Source organism: Cheilinus undulatus, linkage group 10 (assembly GCF_018320785.1).
Source record: "Cheilinus undulatus linkage group 10, ASM1832078v1, whole genome shotgun sequence".
In the NCBI taxonomy this organism is placed as follows: domain Eukaryota; kingdom Metazoa; phylum Chordata; class Actinopteri; order Labriformes; family Labridae; genus Cheilinus; species Cheilinus undulatus.
In genome coordinates, this window is record NC_054874.1 from 32840642 (window position 1) to 32861030 (window position 20389).

A 20389-nucleotide genomic window follows, 5' to 3' on the forward strand; every position below is an offset into this window, starting at 1 on the left:
GATCCCTAACACCCGCACCCAAGCACTCGCAGAAACTAATGGCTATTATTGTTCACTCTGTGAGGCTTAATTTCCCATGTGTTATGACTTCAGTTTCATGGGGCACTTTGATTAAAAAGCAGTTTATTAAATCTGACACTATCAGTGCCGGGGTGCGCGTATCTTGGGGTTTGGGGTGCTGCAGGGGAACCTTGGAGGCTAGCTGAATCATCCACATGGCAACGGTTTGTTTTTGAAGTTTTACCACAAGCCGAAGAAAACTCCTCTTTTATACCTACACAGTGTTTGCGTAATCAGATTTCAAACTCATCAAATTAAGAAGCATTTGATGAGTTGGAAAGAGCTGGGGCATTCAGTATTAAAAAAAAAAAAAAAAAAAAAAAAAAAACTATAAAAAAGCTCATGCGCGCCAGTTTCGTCTTGACGAAGAGAGGGAAAGATGCTGGTGCCTGAATTCTGATTGGTTTCCTCTGCAGCTTCCCGGCTCGTGCTTATAAAAGCCCCTGCCGCCCCTCTGTGCGTCAGAGTGCAGCCAGAGGAAGGAGCTGAGGACCCTAATGCACAGCAGGACAGAGTGTACACACCGTCAGCTCTCTTGTTCACCTTACCAAAAACATCGTGGTTTTTCAAATGTTAGAGGAATAACTGTGGAATTCCAACGGATTATTCATCCGAAGTCTTTGCCAGTGATCAAACCTCGACTCCACGTTCAGGTAGGTTTGAGTGTATAACTTTATTGTCAGTGATTGTTTTTTTAGATCAGGCCATAAGTTTATGTGCAAGCACGCTGTCGAGGGAGTGATTTCACTGGGTGCACTTTTAAACAAAAAGTAACTAAACACAACCACATGACTTTAGTTACCCTGCTGTGCAACCTGCAGAAGCACATGGTACTAAAACTAATGGAGAAAAATCTTTCTATCTTGGATTTTTGAAGTGTCCATGCTAATTATGTTGAGTTGTTTTGTTAACACTTTTTTTAATGATATTCTTGCATATTTAACTTTTTGGAGGTTATAACTTGGAGCACAACAATAAGGTCTGATGGGGATGCAAAGTAGGAGAAAGTAAGCCTGCGTTTTCAGCACCACAGTCTCACACTGCTAATCTAGTCGTCCAGTCTGACACAGAATTTGCACAGTTCAATTTCATAACCTGAAGATATGTGCTGCAAATGGCCTCTTGCAGCACTCTGAGGGCCTTTTGAAAAGTTGGCACATGATAGATGAGGTCTTCACTGCTGACCTAAGATGGTTAAATCAAGAGAATGACGCTGGGCTCGGTTCACAAGCTTTTGCACTCCTGCTGTCCAGGATTTATTGGATCTTTCTTGAGAGTAGACCATTCAACTCCAGGGAACTGGCAGAGAAACTTTTCTGACACTTGGAAAAGAATAAAACGGAGTCTATAAACTTTTAACTGTCACATTTGTGTGTATTTAGATGCAGTGGAGCTGAAACTCAACTTGTATTTTTCATTTCAAGTAATTTTCCCCCTCTATAAAAACAAGATTGTATGGAATGTGCATTGATGTTTGCATTTCTACTCACATGCAGCATTCCTGTTATGATCATTAGGTGTTCCTGTTTTTCCTAGTTGGACACACTGGAAACAAAATAGCAGGAACACAAAAACTGCATGGCCAACAATGACCATATAGTTAAGTCAACACCTCTCTGATGCTTGTATATTTTACCAATGTTTTTGCAATAATGTCTTTGTCCATAGTGGTAGTATCCTCACTGTTAACATGAAGCAGCCTTATAAGTAGATGCACTGCAGTTTTCTGCTGGAGTAGTTTATACTCCAGCAGAGCTTTAAATTGCTCTTATACCATATCAACTGAAGGAAAAAGTACAAAAATTAATGTTTCTTTTCTCCTGCTCCTTTTAATGATCTTATGGCCCCTCACATTTATCTGCTGACTCATTTGATGCACCCGACCCCCAGGTGGAAACAACTGGACTAAGCAAGATAAGAGTATCTGAAAGTTGAAACAAGCTGCACTTTAAGCAGAAGCAAAAGTAAATCTCTTCTTACACAATTTGACAATATAATGATCATTCATTCATGGCACTAACCACACAGTACAAACTTCTTTACCCATTCTTTAAGTGGATTTTTCTGGTTATAGGTCTGCACTTTTATTCAAGAACAATGTGAAGAAGAGAACTTTGAAAAGTATTTCAACAATAGATTTTTACTTTCTATTAGTGTGGTATTTGAGGACTACTGCAGCCTAACAAATAAAAGTTCTGTATATGTGATATCTTCAAAGTTTTTTATGTTGTAATTTTACAATTTAATATAAATTTTTAAAGCCAACTTAGCATTATAACTATTGATAGTAATCAATTAATTGGTCTTTATTTGTATAGTTATTTCAAGACACTCCACAAAGAGCCATTCTATTTTATAAATCAGGGTTAAAACAAATATATATGGGAAATGAATTTGACCTTCTATAGAGCTTTTCTATTCATTTAACTTCTCAAAGTGCCTTTTTATACTGCAGATTACACTTAACATTCACATCCATTCAATTCAGATTCACACACTGATGGCGAAGGCAGCTTCTTAAGTGTCCACTATATTAACTAACCCATTTCATACACATTCACACACATTCACATGCCAGTTTGGTGTGTCATAAACATGTGACTGCAGGAGCTGGAGATCTCAACCTTCTGGTTCAGAGAGACTCTACCTACTTAGCTGTAGTTGCCCCTGACTTTTTCATATTGTTTAAAAGTTGTTTAACTTCATTCACATTATTTTGTGTTAGCTGAGTCATAATTGGATTTTTAGATTTTTTTTTTCTCCCAAATTTTTAGATTAAATTAAATCCTTTTGTCTTGCTATTATCCACACTCCCCATGACTTCCTGTTATCGCTGTTTTTTTAGCCTCTCTTCTGCCCTCAGGTCATCTCATGACTCTTATCCTCTCTGGCACTGGTCTTCAGCTCTCATTCCTTCCTCCCTTCTGACTTTGCCTTTCTATTAGTTTCCTTTTTTCTCCTTTTGTTCCTCAAACAGGAGAAAAATGTTTTCAAATCCAGTTCCTGCATTCTGTGAAGTGTTTTACTAGGTGTTTTGTCTTAAATTTAATACCCTTGTTTTCCCCTTTCTGCCTGACAGACACAGACACACATTTTCTTACCAATACTAATTTGCCTCATATTGTTGCTCTGTCTTTAGCCAACTTTCCACATTATCCTTTGTAAGATGTGAAGCCAGCAGAGCTAAAGGTTTCTTTAACAGTATTAGCCCAATTAAAACCCATCTTTCTGCTCACATCACACAGTCCTGCTCTGACATGGACTAATGAGCTACCCAGCATGTTACACAACACAAAGACAAGATTCATATGAAAGACAGAGCATGCATGGACCATAGCCAAAACTTTAAAAAATGGATTCTTGTGACACAACTGTGAGTTTACCCATGTGATTTTTTTACTTTTTGTGTGTGAAGAAAACAAGCCACTGTCTTTTTCAGCCAAAAGTAGCTATTAATTTCAGACGTGCATGTGCATTTGAAAGCTGTTGCTGCAAAATTTTTATTGTATATTTGATCAGAAAGCAGTAAAATTAAACCAAGTATTTGATTGTAGACTTTAGCTTTTCAGGGTGTCAAGAAGGTTCACTTTGAAATATAGAGTAGTGTGCCTGTGTGTTATTGTGTGCCCAGTTAGCACATCCCTACAGATACTGCCACTCTCATCAATAAGCCTATTTATACGAGGAGATGCCCCAGGGCATTCTGCGGAGTACACATGACTCTTGAGAGGCCCGAAGAGCCTGTGAGAGTCATAAAGTATTTCTGGCTTAGGCACACGCACACATGCCATATACAAGTGCTTTTCCTTATCTAACCTCAGTTGTCACCATTCATCTCTTTTATAGTGCATTGCTCTTTTCTTTTCTTTTTCATTTCTCTCCTCTTCTTCTTATGAAGATACTTGACTGGTTTGAAAAATGATTTTACTTTTTCACAGGTAGTCATTGTCAAATTGCTTATGAAACTTGAATGTCAATAATTATTAAATGCTCTTTACTCCTGAAATTATGGGTTCACTGCCTGAGAAAGAGTGGGATCACCATTTACAACTGAGGATGTTTAGCGCTGTTGATGTTGGATGAAAAGTAATACTTTTACTGAGTGAAGTTCCAACTCAATTTGAAGGGATGTGCCAATCATCACTTGTATTAGAAATGAAGCAAAGGTTTCATCAACGTCAGTAGAATTGAATTGAAACAATTGTAAGAACAACATCCATTCCATAAAGAAGATTTTAAGATAGAAGATTTTAAGGGTTTGTAAAAACTTTAACCTTATACATGTGGGACACAAAGCAAGTCTGGTAGACTCATCCCCAGTGGGCCGTCAATTTCTGTAAAAAGCTGGGTAATAATTCATCTGACATTTGTGAGATATACTGTCTTTGGTCTGTGTGCAGCTGGTATGTTATGTGATGGTTTGTCTTCTCTCCCTGCAGGGCAAACGAGCTCAGACTTAAACCTTCGCTGCCAGGTCCGAGGCAAGGCCCTGTGTGTAGACGTGTGTGAATATGTGCGTGTGAGTGCATTTGAGTGTGCACTTCAGACCCCTGCTTGCCTTTGAGAGAGAGGACATCTTGTTTTGCAAGTGCAAAGATGAGGGCCATTGCTCTACTGTGTCTACTGATGTTAGCTGAGACCGAAGCCTCTCGGGTCGTACGAGACTCCCAGAGTAGCCCTGAGGTTTCAGAACCCTACAAGAACAACGCTTCTGTCCCACTTCCACCCCTACAGCCGGCCCGGCCACGGGGGTCTTTCCCTCCCATGTGCATAAAGCCCACTGAGATCAAGCATGCCTTCAAGTATGTGAACACCATCGTCTCCTGTCTCATCTTTGTGGTGGGGATCATTGGAAACTCCTCGCTGCTCAGGATCATATATAAGAACAAGTGCATGAGGAATGGGCCGAATGTCCTGATTGGCAGCCTGGCTTTGGGGGACCTGCTCTATATTATCATTGCCATCCCCATCAACGTGTTTAAGGTGACTAAATGCATCCTTTAAGTCTCTCTGTATCTCTTTCTGGTCTTTTAATGATGTCTGATGTAAAAAAAAATCCCAATGTTTTAATACTGAGAATAACATTTCATAATAACATCAACCAGTAGCTACTTTCATCTTAATGAACTTGTCTGCATTGTCCTATCACAAACTATGAGAGAGCTGTTTTCAGCTCCTTTCTTGCTTAGTCTGGTGCTCACTTCATTTTGTATATCTCTGTGATTTTCTTAATTTCCTTTTTCAGTCCAGACCATTCTGGCTATTCCACCTGCATGTACAACAGGGGATCATTCACACACACACACACACACACAACTGAAAGAAGTCATGAGCCATAAGTCATGGGGAACTTGAGTGGCCATGGAATTTGAGTAAATAACTATGTCACTGTTTTCCAAACTTGCCTTGTAATTGTGTAATAAAAACATTAGCAGGCCAGGATGTAAATACGATCTCTACCAGATGTGAAACACAAACTGTCACCACATCTTTGCATCCAAAAACTAAGGGGAAAACAAGATGTAAACTGCCCTTTTTTCCAGATCTGATTTCATACATTATCATTCAGTTAAGCTGCACTGTTGTGCTGCAGTTTATCATGGCCAATCTGAGCATTAGTCACTCTGATTTTATTTCCCTTGTCTAAAAGTCATACTTTTCAGATGTTTGATACAATTCCAAAAACTATAATTGAAAACACGATGAGATAAAGTGATATAAGGGATAACAATAAAATATAATGAGAAACAGTATGGGCTGAATCAATAACAGGTTTGGTTTTGACAATTTGAAAATCATTCAACATAGTGTTGATGTAAAACTGTACATTAAAGTGCAATAATGAAAAACATTTCTGTTTTTGTTGTTCAAGACACTGTCCTGGTGTTGACCTGATTTTAAAGCCCCAGGGAAAAGGGTTGTAGTAGTGCGGAAGGACAAAGTTTTGTTGACATTGGCTCTAGTTGCTGCAGCGATAATAAAATAGACAAGAATGAATCTTTATGAGCTCTGTCATTGTGGTTTTACATGACATGTCTTATGTTTCTCTCTTTGCAAATGACTTTTCTCTTTGACTCTAAATTCTTCCCCTGCAGCTCATAGCTGAAGACTGGCCCTTTGGTGTATACATTTGCAAATTGTTCCCGTTCATCCAGAAAGCTTCAGTGGGAATCACTGTCCTTAGCCTGTGCGCTCTCAGCATTGACCGGTCAGTTGACATCTACTGTAAAAACATAACAAAACAATTTCTAAATACTTTTAATGCTAATGCATCTCTGTGTTTATGTAAAGGTATCATGCAGTGACGTCATGGAGTCGGGTGAAGGGCATGGGTATTCCTCTGTGGAAAGCAGTGGAGGTGACTCTAATCTGGTTGGTTGCTGTGGTGTTAGCTGTCCCTGAAGCGCTGGCGTTCGACATGCTGGAGATACCATACAGAGGCAATAAGCTGCGTGTGTGTATGCTTCCGCCACAGCAGACAACCAGCTTTATGAAGGTAGGTGCTTACAAAGAATCTGACCCTTTGGCAGTGCTAGACAAGCATTTACAGTGTATAGGCTGGAAAAAAGTTAGTAAGCAAAATAATAATATCCCAATATAAAACTATTTCATTAGTAAAGTCACATATGGTAAAAAATAAAAATAAAAATCCGTCACTCGTCACACATTAATCACTTTGCTCTGGACGCAGTTCGTGTGCAGGTCCAGCAAGCAACTATGAATAAATATTTAAGCGTTTCCACTTCATCAAGTGATACTAGACCCAAACCAGCTAAACTGAGAAAAATGTGATGACAGCTGTCTGGAGTTTGGTTTTATTGAGAACAATGATGGCAGACCAAAATGTGTTGTGTCTTCATTGAGAAGTCATGAAGCCAGCCAAGCTAAAGCTTCATCTGATCACAAAGTATGCAGAGTTTAAGCACGAAACAAATTATTTTTTCCAACAAAGGAGTGAGGAATACATCTGCTAGAAAACATGGATGGTGAACCTGACCACAACCTCAGAAAAAGCATAGAGGACTTCTTATCCGGCTGCTTAAAGGATCCCAAAAAGTAAAAAGCCACACTCAATTGGACAAGAAATTGTATTTAGGTTGAAGAGTTTAAAATACAGCATCTAGGAATACAAATGCCAGTTAACATATGTTTATTCAGCGTGAGGGATATGTGGGGGTCCTTGGAAAATTTTCTGCCCTGTAAGGGGTCCTTAGCTCCCAAAAGTTTGAGAACCCCTGCTTTAGCTGGTCAAGATGGAGTTCCCTTTTTTGTCATTATTGACAGTAAGGTGCTTAACAAGAATTTATCTTTTTTAACTTTAACTGTGACTCCATGGTGACACAGAGGTTAGGCTTGTTACCTAAAAGCAATGAATGCAATTAGCAAATATTGACCATTGGACTTTCAACCAGCTAGCTGCTTGCTAACTTTTCTGCATGGCCAACCAGAAAAAGGACCTGCAATTACTTGCATAATGGATACTGACCTAATTCTGCCAGAAAAAAACTGGCAGAATTAAAGGTCCTTCTTTTGTTTAATTTCTTTTTTCATTTAACCTTTATTTAACCAGATAAAAAACCCATTGAGTTAAGGATCTCTTTCACAAGGGTGACCTGGCCGGGAGGTCAGCAGCACATGTCATAAGAACAGTTACAAAGAAGTGACAGTATAGATTAAAACATACAATTTTAGAGGTGCAATAGTGTTTTCAATAGCTTTAACTGTAGCTCGGCGTTTCATGTGGTCTAACTCACAGTTTTTTGCCTTACACATCAGGTCATTCAGAAATCGGTCTTCCAGCTACCAACATTCCTCTGTCTGTGTACTCTTGACAACAACTGTTTTATTGGACTGATTGCTCTGAATCAATGTTGACTTTACAAAGTTTCAGTAATGAGTAATAACAGACATAGTTAAGAATACAGTCAGCATTCTAAACAACACTTACCGCAATAACAAAATGAGCTGAATCCAAATAAACCAAGTGTGTAGAGAGAAATGTGAACGCTTCTGTGCTAATATGCTTGAGTTTTTAACACTGATATGTTGTAATTAGCTGTGTAACACTGAGTTCACCTTCTTAGTTTTATCTTCTTGTTTGTTTTAATGATAGCATTTGCCAGAGCAAGATTCAAACAAACTATCATGCTTACAATGATTTAGCACGGATAAAGTTATATGTAGCGTTCAGGGGTGGAAAATAACTATTTATATTTACTCAAATTACTGGAATTAAGTAGCTTTTGTGTGCTTGTACTTTTTTGAGTAATTTTTAAAATCACCACTTTTACCTGAGAATATTTTGGGAGAAATGTTAAAACAACATCACTAAAAGCCAAAACGTGGAGGTCCAAGGTTTCTGCCAACAAGGAAATGACAAGCAGTTTAAACAAAGTAGCTGTTCCATTTGGCTTTAGGTTAAGTTACACTTTTTAAAAAAAGCATACTGGTAGGAGATTCATATTTTTAATAGTTATTGCACATAAAGGAAAGATCATATTTCATTGCACAAGCTCCTTGGGTGTTACAAGTGGCTACTCAGTATTTTGAGTAAACTTTAAATGATCTATTGTTTACTTTTACTTAAGTAGATTTATAGAGCAGCACTTTTACTTCTACTTAAGTGCATTTTAACCCCGGTACGTGTACTTTTACTTGAGTGTGGTAGCCTGGTACTTTCTCCACCTCTGGCAGCCTTACCTAAAGGAAATATTATCCTTTTCATTCATCAGTAAACTAAAACTTTGATTGTTAGTCCTTCAGTAGATTCTGTCTGAGCTCACATAACTGAGTGACTGATATCGCCCCTCCTTCGCCTTGCAGAATGATTATAAACAGATTGTTGATCTCAAATATTTGAATAAAAATACAGGAATAATTGCCATGAAAATATGTGAGTACGTGAACTTATAAATGACTTAAGGCATAATAAAAATCAACAGCTGCATGCTTTTATGTTCCTTCCAGGGAAATAGGATGAGTATAAATGCAGTTTGGCATAGATTGTAAGAATGTATCAATTCAACATGTTTGATAAGGATTGCGTGTAATGTTATAGTTTTCTCATATGGTGAAAATATCCTGCTTACTAGTCAGATCTCTACACCAAGGCCAAGATAGGAAGAAGTTGTGGAAGTTGTTCAGCTTGCACCTGATGTTACTTTTGACTAAAAACATCAACAGGATGTTTCACTTTTAAGCTTAGCGCCTGAACCACAGCCAACATTTCACTTTTCTTTAATCAGGATCCCTAATACTTGGCTGTGCCAGCAAGTAATCAATGATTCTATATCGCAACATGACTGCTCCTTATGTTCATGGCAAACAGCAGCATGGAAAACTGGTGTAGGATGGGAAATTTTCAACATGTGAACACTTTGAATTTATTTGAATCAGATCTGTCTGGGGGATTGAAGATCTTGATGGAAATGAGAAAGAGATGTGCTTTGTCTTTTATGCACATTTAAAAGTCACAGAAAAGTCTGTTTCCTGTTGTGTAATTTAATTCTGGATGTAAAACTTTCCTGTATTCTATATTTAGATTTTTTTAATTGATTTTGATGTAAATGGCTTGTAGTTCACTTTGTGTAATGAATCTAGATTAAAAGTTTTACTTTATTCTGCATACATGAAAAAGACACGTGTTGGTGCCAACATCAGCAAGAGTGAAACAAAGTGAATGCATTGTCTTTAAATTAAGAGTAAGGCATCTATGCTTAATTCTCTCGGCATCCAGCCAAGAATCTTTTCAAAGTTTCCCATTTTCTTTCCATTTTTTTTTTTTTTTTTTTTTTTTTTTTTTTTTTTTTTGTGAAAAAAAAAAAAAAATGTTTTGTCACAGTTTGATTTAATGAATGCATTTCTGAATGTTAGAGGGGTTTTTTGGTCTTGTAGTCCGGTAACACTGTCAATAAAAAAGTAATGGATTACCTGGATCTGGATCTGAGTAACATTGCCCATTTAGTTACCAAATCCATCTTCTGAAGCTAATCAGTGGAAATTAATGTTGTCTAATCATAACTTTTGTTACCTGCCTCCTGACAAACATTACAACATGCTGGCTTAAAGTCCTATCAGCAATACCCCTAATTCTGCAAAACTTCTATTCCTCTTAAAACTAAAACAGATGAGTTATAAAAAAAATAACCCCTTTCACAATGCAAAACCAAAGAATATAAATGACTCTGTTTATAATTTACTTTTGAACCAGGCTATAAACATGTTTATTTTCACTTTTAAAATTGGCATTTTAACATGTGACTTCTGGTGTAGCTACTGTATGTGCTCAGGTGTCAGATTTGCTCTGGGTCCTACGTTTCCAAGCAAAATTAAGAAGTACAGACTGTAGACTGGTATGATGATGTGGCACACTGTGATTGTTTGTACATTTGACAGTTTAAAGAAGTGGTTTATGACTGTGGTTTTACTGTTGTGTCAGGGAATCACTGCACTATCGTCTTATCTAAGCTTGTAAATCTAAGTTAATTGTTTGTTGTTTGATATTAAATGGTAGCTGTTAGTGGGCACAGTTTATTAAAGTTAAATCTCAAATATATTTAAGCAGCTGGCCAAAAAAGCTTAATTGGTACCTAGGGGCCCAAAGTATGCCAAGTAAATATTCCCCATACCATTACACCACCAACAGCCTGAACTATTGACACAGAGCAGGATGGATCCATGCTTTCATGTTGTTTGCACTGAATTCTGACTATCATTTGAATGTCGCAGCCAAAACTGTGGCTCATCAAACCAGACAGTGTTTTATAATCTTCTGTTGTCCACCTTTGGTGAGTCTGTGTGAATTTTTGCCTCACTTTCTTGTTCATAGCTGACAGGAGTGGCACCTGGTGTGGTCTCCAACTGCTGTAATAAATCTGCATCAAGGTTCGACATGTTTTGCATTCAGAGATGCACTTCTACATTCCAAAGTTGCAACAGGTGATTGAGTTATTGTTGCCTTTCTGTCGGCTTAAACCAGTCTGGTGATTCTCCTCCTACCTCTCACATCACCAGGGAATTTTGACCCCGAGAACTGCTGCTGACTATTTCTCTTCTTAGCTGACAGGAGTGGCACCCACAGTGGTCTTCTGCTATTGTTGCCCATGTGCTTCAAGGTTGGACATGATGTGCAGTCAGACCAGAGATTTTCTCAGGTTCCTCCCATTTCTCTTGATAGTTGTTGAGATGTTTCTACACCTTAATTAGAGTCCAGTCAAGGTGTTTCTGAGGTCTGGGCTGTGCCTTTATAGAAGTGTGCCACTTCATCATACCAAAGTACAGCCAATTATATTGAGTAACATCACTGGCAGATGCAGATCTGACATCCAAGCATGTCTGGTACTCAATCAATCAATCAATCTTTATTGGTATAGCAGTTTTCATACAAGACAATTTAGCACAAAGTGGTTCACACACAAAATAAAAAATACATGACTCCACCCTACCCCATCCCTCCCTACCAGCCCTTTCCCCACCCCATCCCTGTCCCCTCTTCCCCACCCCGTAATCCAAATGAAACATTAGTAAGTATATCATAAATTGCTTTGAGTAGTCAGAAGACTACAAAAGCACTATACAAGCTCAAATCCATTTACCAAGTCCGTTTTATGTCATGAAGGATGGATTCAGTAAGAGTAGGAACTTGTGTACTGAGGAAAGACCATCTTAAAATTCAAAATGAGGACACAGTGGAGGTTAAGTTGAAATGTAAAACAAAGTAACATTAAATTACATTTGAAAATGATAAACTAAAATGACATTAAAACAGAACAAAAAGATACTAAAATAAGTTTAAAATCACTAAAAATAGCTCAATAAAATTGTATAAAATAAGTCTAAAACACATAAAGAGAACTTGGTAAATTATGATAAAAGGATAAAATACTAAAAGACAACCCTGACATTAAAACTAGAGAGAAATGCTAAAACACTCAAACAAATTAAGCTAATGGTCTAAAATTGAAAGGTCAGACTAAAAAGCTAGGTCTTGAGTTTACTTTCAGCGGTACTTCTGCAGCCAGCCTCAAGTGAACACTTGAGGAACTGCGTTTTTTTGCACCTACTCATTGGCCTAATTTTTTAACACCAGTTCCCATTTGTTCAATAGCTTTGGTAAGAATGAATAAATAAAAAAGAAAATAAAACACTGTGAAAGACAATAATGACTGACAGAGCTAAAGAAAATTCAGAGCCTCAGGTTCAACTTAAACAGTGAATGGCCCAACAGGATAAAATCTATAAATGCATTTGAAGGAAACTCTTAGAACACTGCTAGTTGTTGCATTTTTGACCAAGTCTTATTTTTCCAGTTCTACCAGGATGTGAAAGACTGGTGGCTGTTTGGTTTCTATTTCTGTCTCCCGCTGGCCTGCACAGGGATTTTCTATACACTCATGTCCTGTGAGATGCTCAGCCGCAAAAAAGGCATGCGCATCGCACTCAATGACCACATGAAACAGGTAAACATGTGGATGAATGCAGTGCTCTCTGAGAACTGTAACTGTAATGCAGCAGCAGCCGGTGGCATTAATCTTTGTTTCTTTGTACACAGCGGAGGGAAGTTGCAAAAACAGTGTTCTGCCTAGTGTTGATTTTTGCTCTCTGCTGGCTGCCCCTTCATCTCAGCCGAATTCTGAAGAAAACAATCTACGATGAATACGACCCCAACCGCTGTGAACTGCTCAGGTAGGCATGCAAATACAGTATATGCACTGACATATGGACCCATTGTTCTATGTCTTCCTGTAGTCCTCACTGTAAACTTCGCTCTTTCCTTCCCAGCTTCCTGTTGGTGATGGATTACATCGGTATCAACATGGCCTCCCTTAACTCCTGCATTAACCCAATTGCCCTCTATTTTGTCAGCCAAAAGTTTAAAAACTGCTTCCAGGTGAGAAGGCGCAAACTGTTCATAAAAACAAAACATTGCTTCAAAGAAAATAACAAAGAGCTGATAACTGTTTTTGGGTGTGTGTTTTTTCATGCAGTCTTGCTTGTGCTGCTGGTGCTACAGAACATCTCCCCTAGATGGACCAGGTTCAGGGGGACGCTGGAAGGGTTCTTGCAATGGTAACGGACTAGACCGCTCCAGCTCTCGCTCCAGTCAGAAATACACAAGCTCTTCATAAACTCAAAGACACACACATTACAATCATCTCCTGCCACAAAAACCAAAACTGCTCATAGCAGTTTCTGACATGGAGAAACAGCTTTATCACTGCCAGACAGATCCTGATGGTGGGGGGAAATGGAGCAACATGCTGTAGAAGTTACTCCTGGAGAATGGACAGTAGGACTGCTAAAAAGAAAGAAAAGAGGTTGGACTGAACTGATGACTGAAATATCAGGACTATTACTTTTCAGGGTGTAATACTAACTGCAAAATATACAGTGAAACCAAAGCTACAGAAATGTGGTTGTGTTCTGGCAGTATGTTCATGAAGAAAACTAAAGATCTCTCATGATAAATGCATTTAAAGGAATGTTTATTAAAGCCACATGTAAACGTATGTACAGGACTGCTCACATGTTGACTTAACTTCATATCTACTCTTAGTTTTTCCATTTATGAATTACAGCTTCCTTTTGAAGTTTTTCCATACATCACAGGGAAACCTGTGTTCATTAGCTGATTAATTACTGGATGATGTCACTGAGCTCCTACTTGCACCCTGGTGACATCATACCAGAGTAAAATGGGCCCCACTGTGTCTAACAGCCATGGAGAGAGTCAAACATTGAACATCTGTTATCTGGAAATCATCACTGCTTGGAGTGGTCATATGGAGGGCAGCTGTTGTCCAAGAAAGCTAAGAGATACCAGATGATTCTCATCATGCTACATAAAAAGGTCACTATAACACCTTGTATTGTTGCAGTGCTCATGCTGTTATAAATGATTTGCTCTCTGGTTAAAGTCTCTCGAAGTAAAAAAAAAAAAAAAAACTGTTTGTGACATTGCAGCTTAACTACGTATGTGTTCAATATCATAAAACCTTGAAAGTCAGTTTACTCTTCCAACATCATGCATCTATTTGTGATTCCAAACATTTCACCTCCATCACTCTGTGGTCCTGTTACAAAGATGTTCCTGTGGCAGGAAATAACTCAGAAAACTACTTCTGAGAGCTGCTTGAGGAAAACGTTGTTTTTTTTTAACTGGTCAATTTAAAAGCTTTAAGAAAGGAAGGAAAAAAGAAATCATGTACAGCTGGTTATTTTTAACCACTGAATAATTTTAGTGGAGATTTTCTTTTTCTAATAGCTGAAGAAATTATTTAGATACATTTGTTGCTTTCTTTTTAATATAATAAAGGATCTTTAACTAATAATGTATTTAAACTGCATTTGTGAAGGAGAAATGAAAATGAAATATGTTCACACTCACTGATCACTTTATTAGGTATACTCGTTCAATGGCTCATTAAATCAGATATAACAGCCCATTTCACTTGAACAAGGTAGCATTAGATGCATTTTGACATGTAGACTTGATCAAAGTCTTCAGGCCTACTTGTCAAAAAATCATTTTCAGTGGGTTGTGTACGTGTGCCTAGAAAAAAATTAGTGGCACAACGTTTAATGATATGCTTTTATTTGAAGGATATTTCTGCACTTCTTTTTTCTGCCACATCTTTTGTTCCATTTCGAGTGAGAACTGCCCCATGCTGTAGGGGGCATTTTTAAATGAAGCCCCAAAATAAAAGTACAGATTTTCAACCCCTGTACTTCTCTCTACACATGCACCCTCACTCACTCAGTGCTCATTAGCTCATTGAGAGCTAATGGGAACTAATATTATTTTCAACTGATCTGGGATGGAATGGAGAGAGAGAGCAGTGTAATATGAAGAATAAAAGAAATAAAAGACAAAAACTGTAATAATACAGCTAATACTACTTATAATAAAAAGAAGAGGATATTAAATAGAGATGTAATTTTCAAATTTTCTGTGAGTACTTTGATTGTAAATGAAGTGCCAAGATTGCATGAAATAGTATCAAAATAGAGTTTTTTATTAAGAAAAAAAAAAAACCTGGGGGAGAAACCCCCAGACCCCTACTGAGGTCTGGGCTGTGCCTTTATACGCCCAATGAGATCCTGTTGTCTTTGCACACTGTAGTTATCTCAGATCATTATGAAGATCCCTACTGGATTTATGTTTGACTTTTATAGTGAGTTATATGAGAAATGAATGAAATGTGATTTAACTGACCTTTAATGTGACATGGTTGTTGGTGGTCTTGCAGATTTTATGTTTGCGCTGAATTCTAACTATCATTTGAATGCCCCTCAGAACTGCAGCTCCTCAAACCAGGCAGTGTTTTTCCAATCTTCTATGGTCCACTTTTGGTGAGCCTGTGTGAATTTTAGCCTCAGTTCCTTGTTCCTCGCTGACAGGAAGGGCACCTGGTGTAGTCTTCAACTGCTGTAATCACTGGAATTCAAGGTTTGAAGGTTTTCAGCGGTGACTTTCTCTTTGCCACTCTTCCATAAAGCTTTGACTGATGAAGAACCAGGTTAACAGTTGTGTGCAGAGTTGTTCCCATCTTAGCTGCTGAAGTTTTTCCTTCAGAGTAGTCATAGGGGTCTTGGTGGCCTCTCTCACAGGTCTCCTTCTTGCACAGTCGCTCAGTTTTTAAGGACGGCAATGTCTAGACAGATTTGCACAGGCTCCGTATTTATATCTTGATGATGGATTTAATTGAACTTGTGGATGTTTAGTGACTTGGATTTTTTTTAAATCCATCCCCTGGCTTTTATCTTTCAGTAACCTTTTCTCTGAGTTTCTTGGAGTGTTCTTTTGTCTTCATGGTGTAATGGTAGCCAGGAATACTGATTAACCAGTGACTGGACCTTCGAGACACAGGTGTTTTTATACTGCAATCACTTGAGACATATTCCCTGCCCTGATGTGATCCCCATTTCACTGATTGTGGGACTACTATCACTAATTGGCTGGACCTCTGTTGAATTAGGTCAGTCAATTTAAAGGCGTGAACATTTATGCAGTCATTTATTTTACATCACAAATGTTTGTTTATTTGACATTACTTTGTAGAAATCTGTTTTCTCTTTGACATCAAAGAGGGTTTTTTGGTCAAAAAAGCCAAAATATACTGAGCATAATTGATTTATAAAGTCAATTAATGGGTAAAACATCCAAGAGGGCGAATACTTTCTATAGGCACTGTACTTAGCAGTAGTGTTAGATTTCCATTTGCATTTCCCACATGTCAATAAAATGTTTCCCTCTTGTTTCCCTTAAAACACATCACTTTCGTAAATTAAGTTTATGTACATTACGTAACCTAACTAAATAATCATAAAATCCCTCATTATCAGCTGTGACTTTCTACCCTGTTTTACTCCTTTGCTGCATAGTGTCTATGGCGTGATTAAATTACTTTTGAATAAATCATATTTTTCAGAATGTAAATGGCTTTCATTTTTTCATATTTAGTAAAAAAATCTTTAAAAATGCTAGGTGATTCTCTTCAACCCCTGCAGGTTAAATAGTTCAAACACTGATAGTTAGCTTGTCCAATTTGTTCATTAACAAAAAAAAAATTACAAAGCAATTTTAAAGAGTCTTAGAGGTGCTTTTTTGGAAATGTGTCTTATTTCATGGGAGAATTGGCAAAAAGTTTCATATAACCTTTTTAAAAGTGTCTGAAATGATTTCATAAACAACATTAGTTTCAGTGGCCAGTTCCAAGAAGCCAGTTTAGGGAGACAACTGCTGATTAACTAGCAGAGAAGATCTTTTACAAAAATCCATGTGATAGAAAGGAGTCATTATTTTCACTGGGTGAAATTGTGTCACAGAAACAGCCACCAGTCTCACAAAGAAAACCTTGAAATCACTCACAGGGGTTTAATTTTGAGGTTCAGCGTCGATGTTACAGGCCATTAGCAATATTGCACAAAGGATTTTGCTGTGGATTTTTCTTGCTATCTGGGAAACTTCCCAGAACTCACTGCAGTTAATAATCCAAGTAGTTAACCATGAAGATGACTACATGCCGTGTTAAACCTACAGTGAAGAAATTGTAACCTGTTATGAAACTGCCTCTATTTTAACAGATGGTTTTATGTGAGCCACAAAGCAAAATGAAAAGTTCAGCCAGAAGATTGCTCAGCAGTGGCAACCTCAATGCCTGTAGTGTCACTGGGTCAGATTTAACTGACCAAAAGAGTATTTATAAAGGTTTTCCTGAGTAAAATTTCACAATTAGTTTGGACAAAAAAGACAGGAAAAAAGAAAGGTGCTTAAGATCAACCACTTTGTTCATATGGGCTGAAAAATAGAAGGAAAAGAATGATTCAAATCTACCTCAGTAAAGAGTAATGCATCTGGGATCATTTGTGACACCTGACAGCCAGATTTTAGATTGTGAAGTTCAGTTCTGGTAGGTAAATATGGCAAGCAGTGGATTTTTAAACAATGGGCATCTGTTGTTTGCTCTCTTCTGTGGTAGGCTACTGTGGGAACATGCAAGATACAAAATCCAAGATGGATGTCCATGAGTCCATGGAGAGGATCGTCCATGGAGAGGATTGTCTGTATTTATGAATTCAAGGCCTACTCTAAGTGAATAAAAAGAACATAGTTTAACATAACTAGGTGATTAAACACTAAGTTAGACAGGCCTGCTTCTAAATTAGTTTCATTTTTACCCAGTTCGTCATGCTATATGCTACTAGGCCAAATACTACACACTGACCCTTTAAACAGAACCCCCATAAAATTGAAAGACTTTAATGTATAAAGCAACAATTAGTGGATAACAGCTTTACAGGCAAAGATATGGAGTTATCTGAATAATAAAGGGGAAGAACATTTATCTGTTTCATATGGCTTAAAAAATTATGAGCAAGGACCTCATCACTCAAAAATTCAACTTTACAGCAGTTTAAAAACTGGAACACAAACTCATCATGTGTAGCATAACACTACAAATTATTCTTGGTTAATCTCATGACAGCAGGACTTAAGTTTCCTCATCTGATCAATCATCCGGTGCACAGTCTCTAAAGCTCATGCCTTTTGTTACTGAGTAGACAACAAATTCAACACCAAATTCTCTTTGGCACAGAGAAAATGGTGCCTGGTTTTGATAGTATAATATTTTAGATGCATGCTGCTGTGCAAAGGGCATTCTAATTTTTCTCTTTGAGTGGTGCACTCACACTTAGGTTTGAGAGGTCTTCTTGAAATAATAGAATACAATTTTAAAAAGTTATGCTTGCTCAATTTTCAGTTTTTACTCTTTTTAAAGTAAAGCCCAGTTCAGACCAAAGATTAAGGACAAGGCAGGTTGAAACTTGCAACTGCCTGCAACAAGCTGTATTGCAACATCCAAAAAGCCTACCAGTTTACAATGCTGCAACTGGGGGAAATGATGTCTCTTTCCACAGCAATGATTCGCACAGGGAGTTGGTTTAAAGTAATTTATCTTTTAAGTTACAGTATTATCAGTCTGTCTCTACAAAGAGAGCAGTACTGCACATTGACCACAAGTACATGTGTGATTGCACGCTCACAGAAGCCGTTATAGATTCTCTCTCTCAAACACTTTTCCAGTTTACTATTATTTCCTGTCTTTTTCTGTATCTTTTTCATCGTGATAATGGGTCACATCAGGCTGGATGATTCCTGAATAGGGGGGACACATGAAAAAAAAAAGCCTTTGAAGATGCTGCATGCATGTTTTTTGTGAAGAGGTAAAGAAACTTAAGTAAAAGTACAGTTACTTTGGTTGGTATTTACTGAAGCAGAAGTAATAATACTGGCCAATAAATCTACTCTAGTAGAGGTAAAAAGTATTATTTAGAGTTTACTCTAAGTACGGAACACTGAGTAGCTACTGAGGAGTTCTTTGGTAAAATATGATTTTTCTTTACTGGCACTGACAACATGAAATTATGAATGTTCAACTAGGTTGTTCAGGTAAAGTCACAACTTTACAGTAAAGTAAAATGCAACTGCTGTTTTTTTTCGTAAAATGTGGAATCATTCTCTCTTCATGTGCTTCTGACCATCATCATGTGTAGTAAAAGCCAAACTACTGGCTAGTTACATGTCATCGTCAGAGAGCTAGAACCCCGTTTGACTTTTTTATGAAGTAATTGATATTTTTTAAATTTAATGAAGTAAAATACTTCCCCTGAAATATACTTAAGTAAAAGTAAAATTACTGATTTAAAATGTACTCAAAAGAGTATAAAAACAAAAGGAGCTACTCAATTACATTAATATGGATAAATGTAAATAGTTACTTTCCACCCTCTGTCATCACCATCATAGCATGGCAGCAAAATTTCACAGCACACATTAACAAAAAATTCTTTGTGAGCCTGGTCTTGTTGAAATACTTACCAAAGACAATTCTTTTTCCAGACAATTGTAACTAATACAGCCTTACATTTCTTATATATTAGCTGGTATACCACCAAATGTCAGTGTTTGGTTCAGGACATTCACAAAGTGTGGGCAAAGTTTGTGATTTACTCAAACTTATAGACATTTCTAAACAAAAACATAAAGGTGCTACGTGGCTTCAGCAATGAAAACACAATGAAAAGACAACATGTGCTGAAGTGTTTTTCTCTACAGTGCATTCGGAGAGTAATCAAATCTCCTTCACTTTTTCTATCTTGTGATTTTTATTTTTTGCCCAATTCCTCAAAAATCTACCCTCAGTACCTATTAATGACAAAGTGAAATCATATGTTAGAAATATTTGCAAACTTATTAACAATAATAAAAAAAACTGAAATATCTGCCTGCGGAGCTCAGAGACAGGATTGTTGCAAGGGACTGATCTATTAACATCAAATTGGTTTTAAAAAGTCAATCACCAAGCTCTAATACAATTAACAATATTTATGTTGTCACCCAATTATGTGTTCTTGAATATATCTTAATCATGATGTTATTTTTTGAACAAAAAACCCACACAAATTAGAGCCATGGGTGAGTGTTTCAGCCAAAATTACATTTGGTGCCCACCAGCCAGGCAAGGCATGCACATGTGACTGGGGAGACGGCTGACCTTGAATAACTTTGACCTCATTATTTACACTTGACTCCCCTCATTTTTCTTCTCCTTCATCCTGGCACTGCATGAAGTCCCTCACAACACATTCCTCTGCTAATAAGGACTTTCTTGATTGCAAGTCTCCCTTTTCTTTAAAAACACAGCTTCAAAAGATAAATGAAAGCAATCTGGTGCTTGAGAGTCATCACTTTAGATTTGGACACCTTTCACACAAAGTTATATAAGTTGTTATGATAATGAAGAATGAATTTTATTGTCTAGAAGTC

General features: G+C 37.5%; 1 protein-coding gene across 1 annotated transcript; it reads left to right on the forward strand.

The window, feature by feature from the left end:
- Positions 1–537: 537 nt before the first annotated feature.
- LOC121516344 (endothelin receptor type B-like) lies at positions 538–15865 on the forward strand. The gene is made up of 8 exons (XM_041797584.1): positions 538–713; positions 4500–5043; positions 6156–6268; positions 6352–6556; positions 12369–12518; positions 12611–12744; positions 12841–12949; positions 13047–15865. The coding sequence occupies exons 2-8, from the start codon at positions 4657–4659 to the stop codon at positions 13185–13187; spliced, it is 1239 nt and encodes a 412-aa protein (XP_041653518.1). The 5' UTR covers positions 538–713; positions 4500–4656; the 3' UTR covers positions 13188–15865.
- The last annotated feature ends 4524 nt before the right edge of the window (positions 15866–20389 follow it).

Coding starts and splice junctions, on each gene's coding strand:
- LOC121516344 (XM_041797584.1), top strand. CDS start 4,657: ATGAGGGCCATTGCTCTACTGTGTCTACTGATGTTAGCTGAGACCGAA. Junction 12,745..12,840: donor AACCGCTGTGAACTGCTCAG/GTAGGCATGCAA, acceptor TTTCCTTCCCAG/CTTCCTGTTGGTGATGGATT. Junction 12,950..13,046: donor AGTTTAAAAACTGCTTCCAG/GTGAGAAGGCGC, acceptor TTTTTCATGCAG/TCTTGCTTGTGCTGCTGGTG.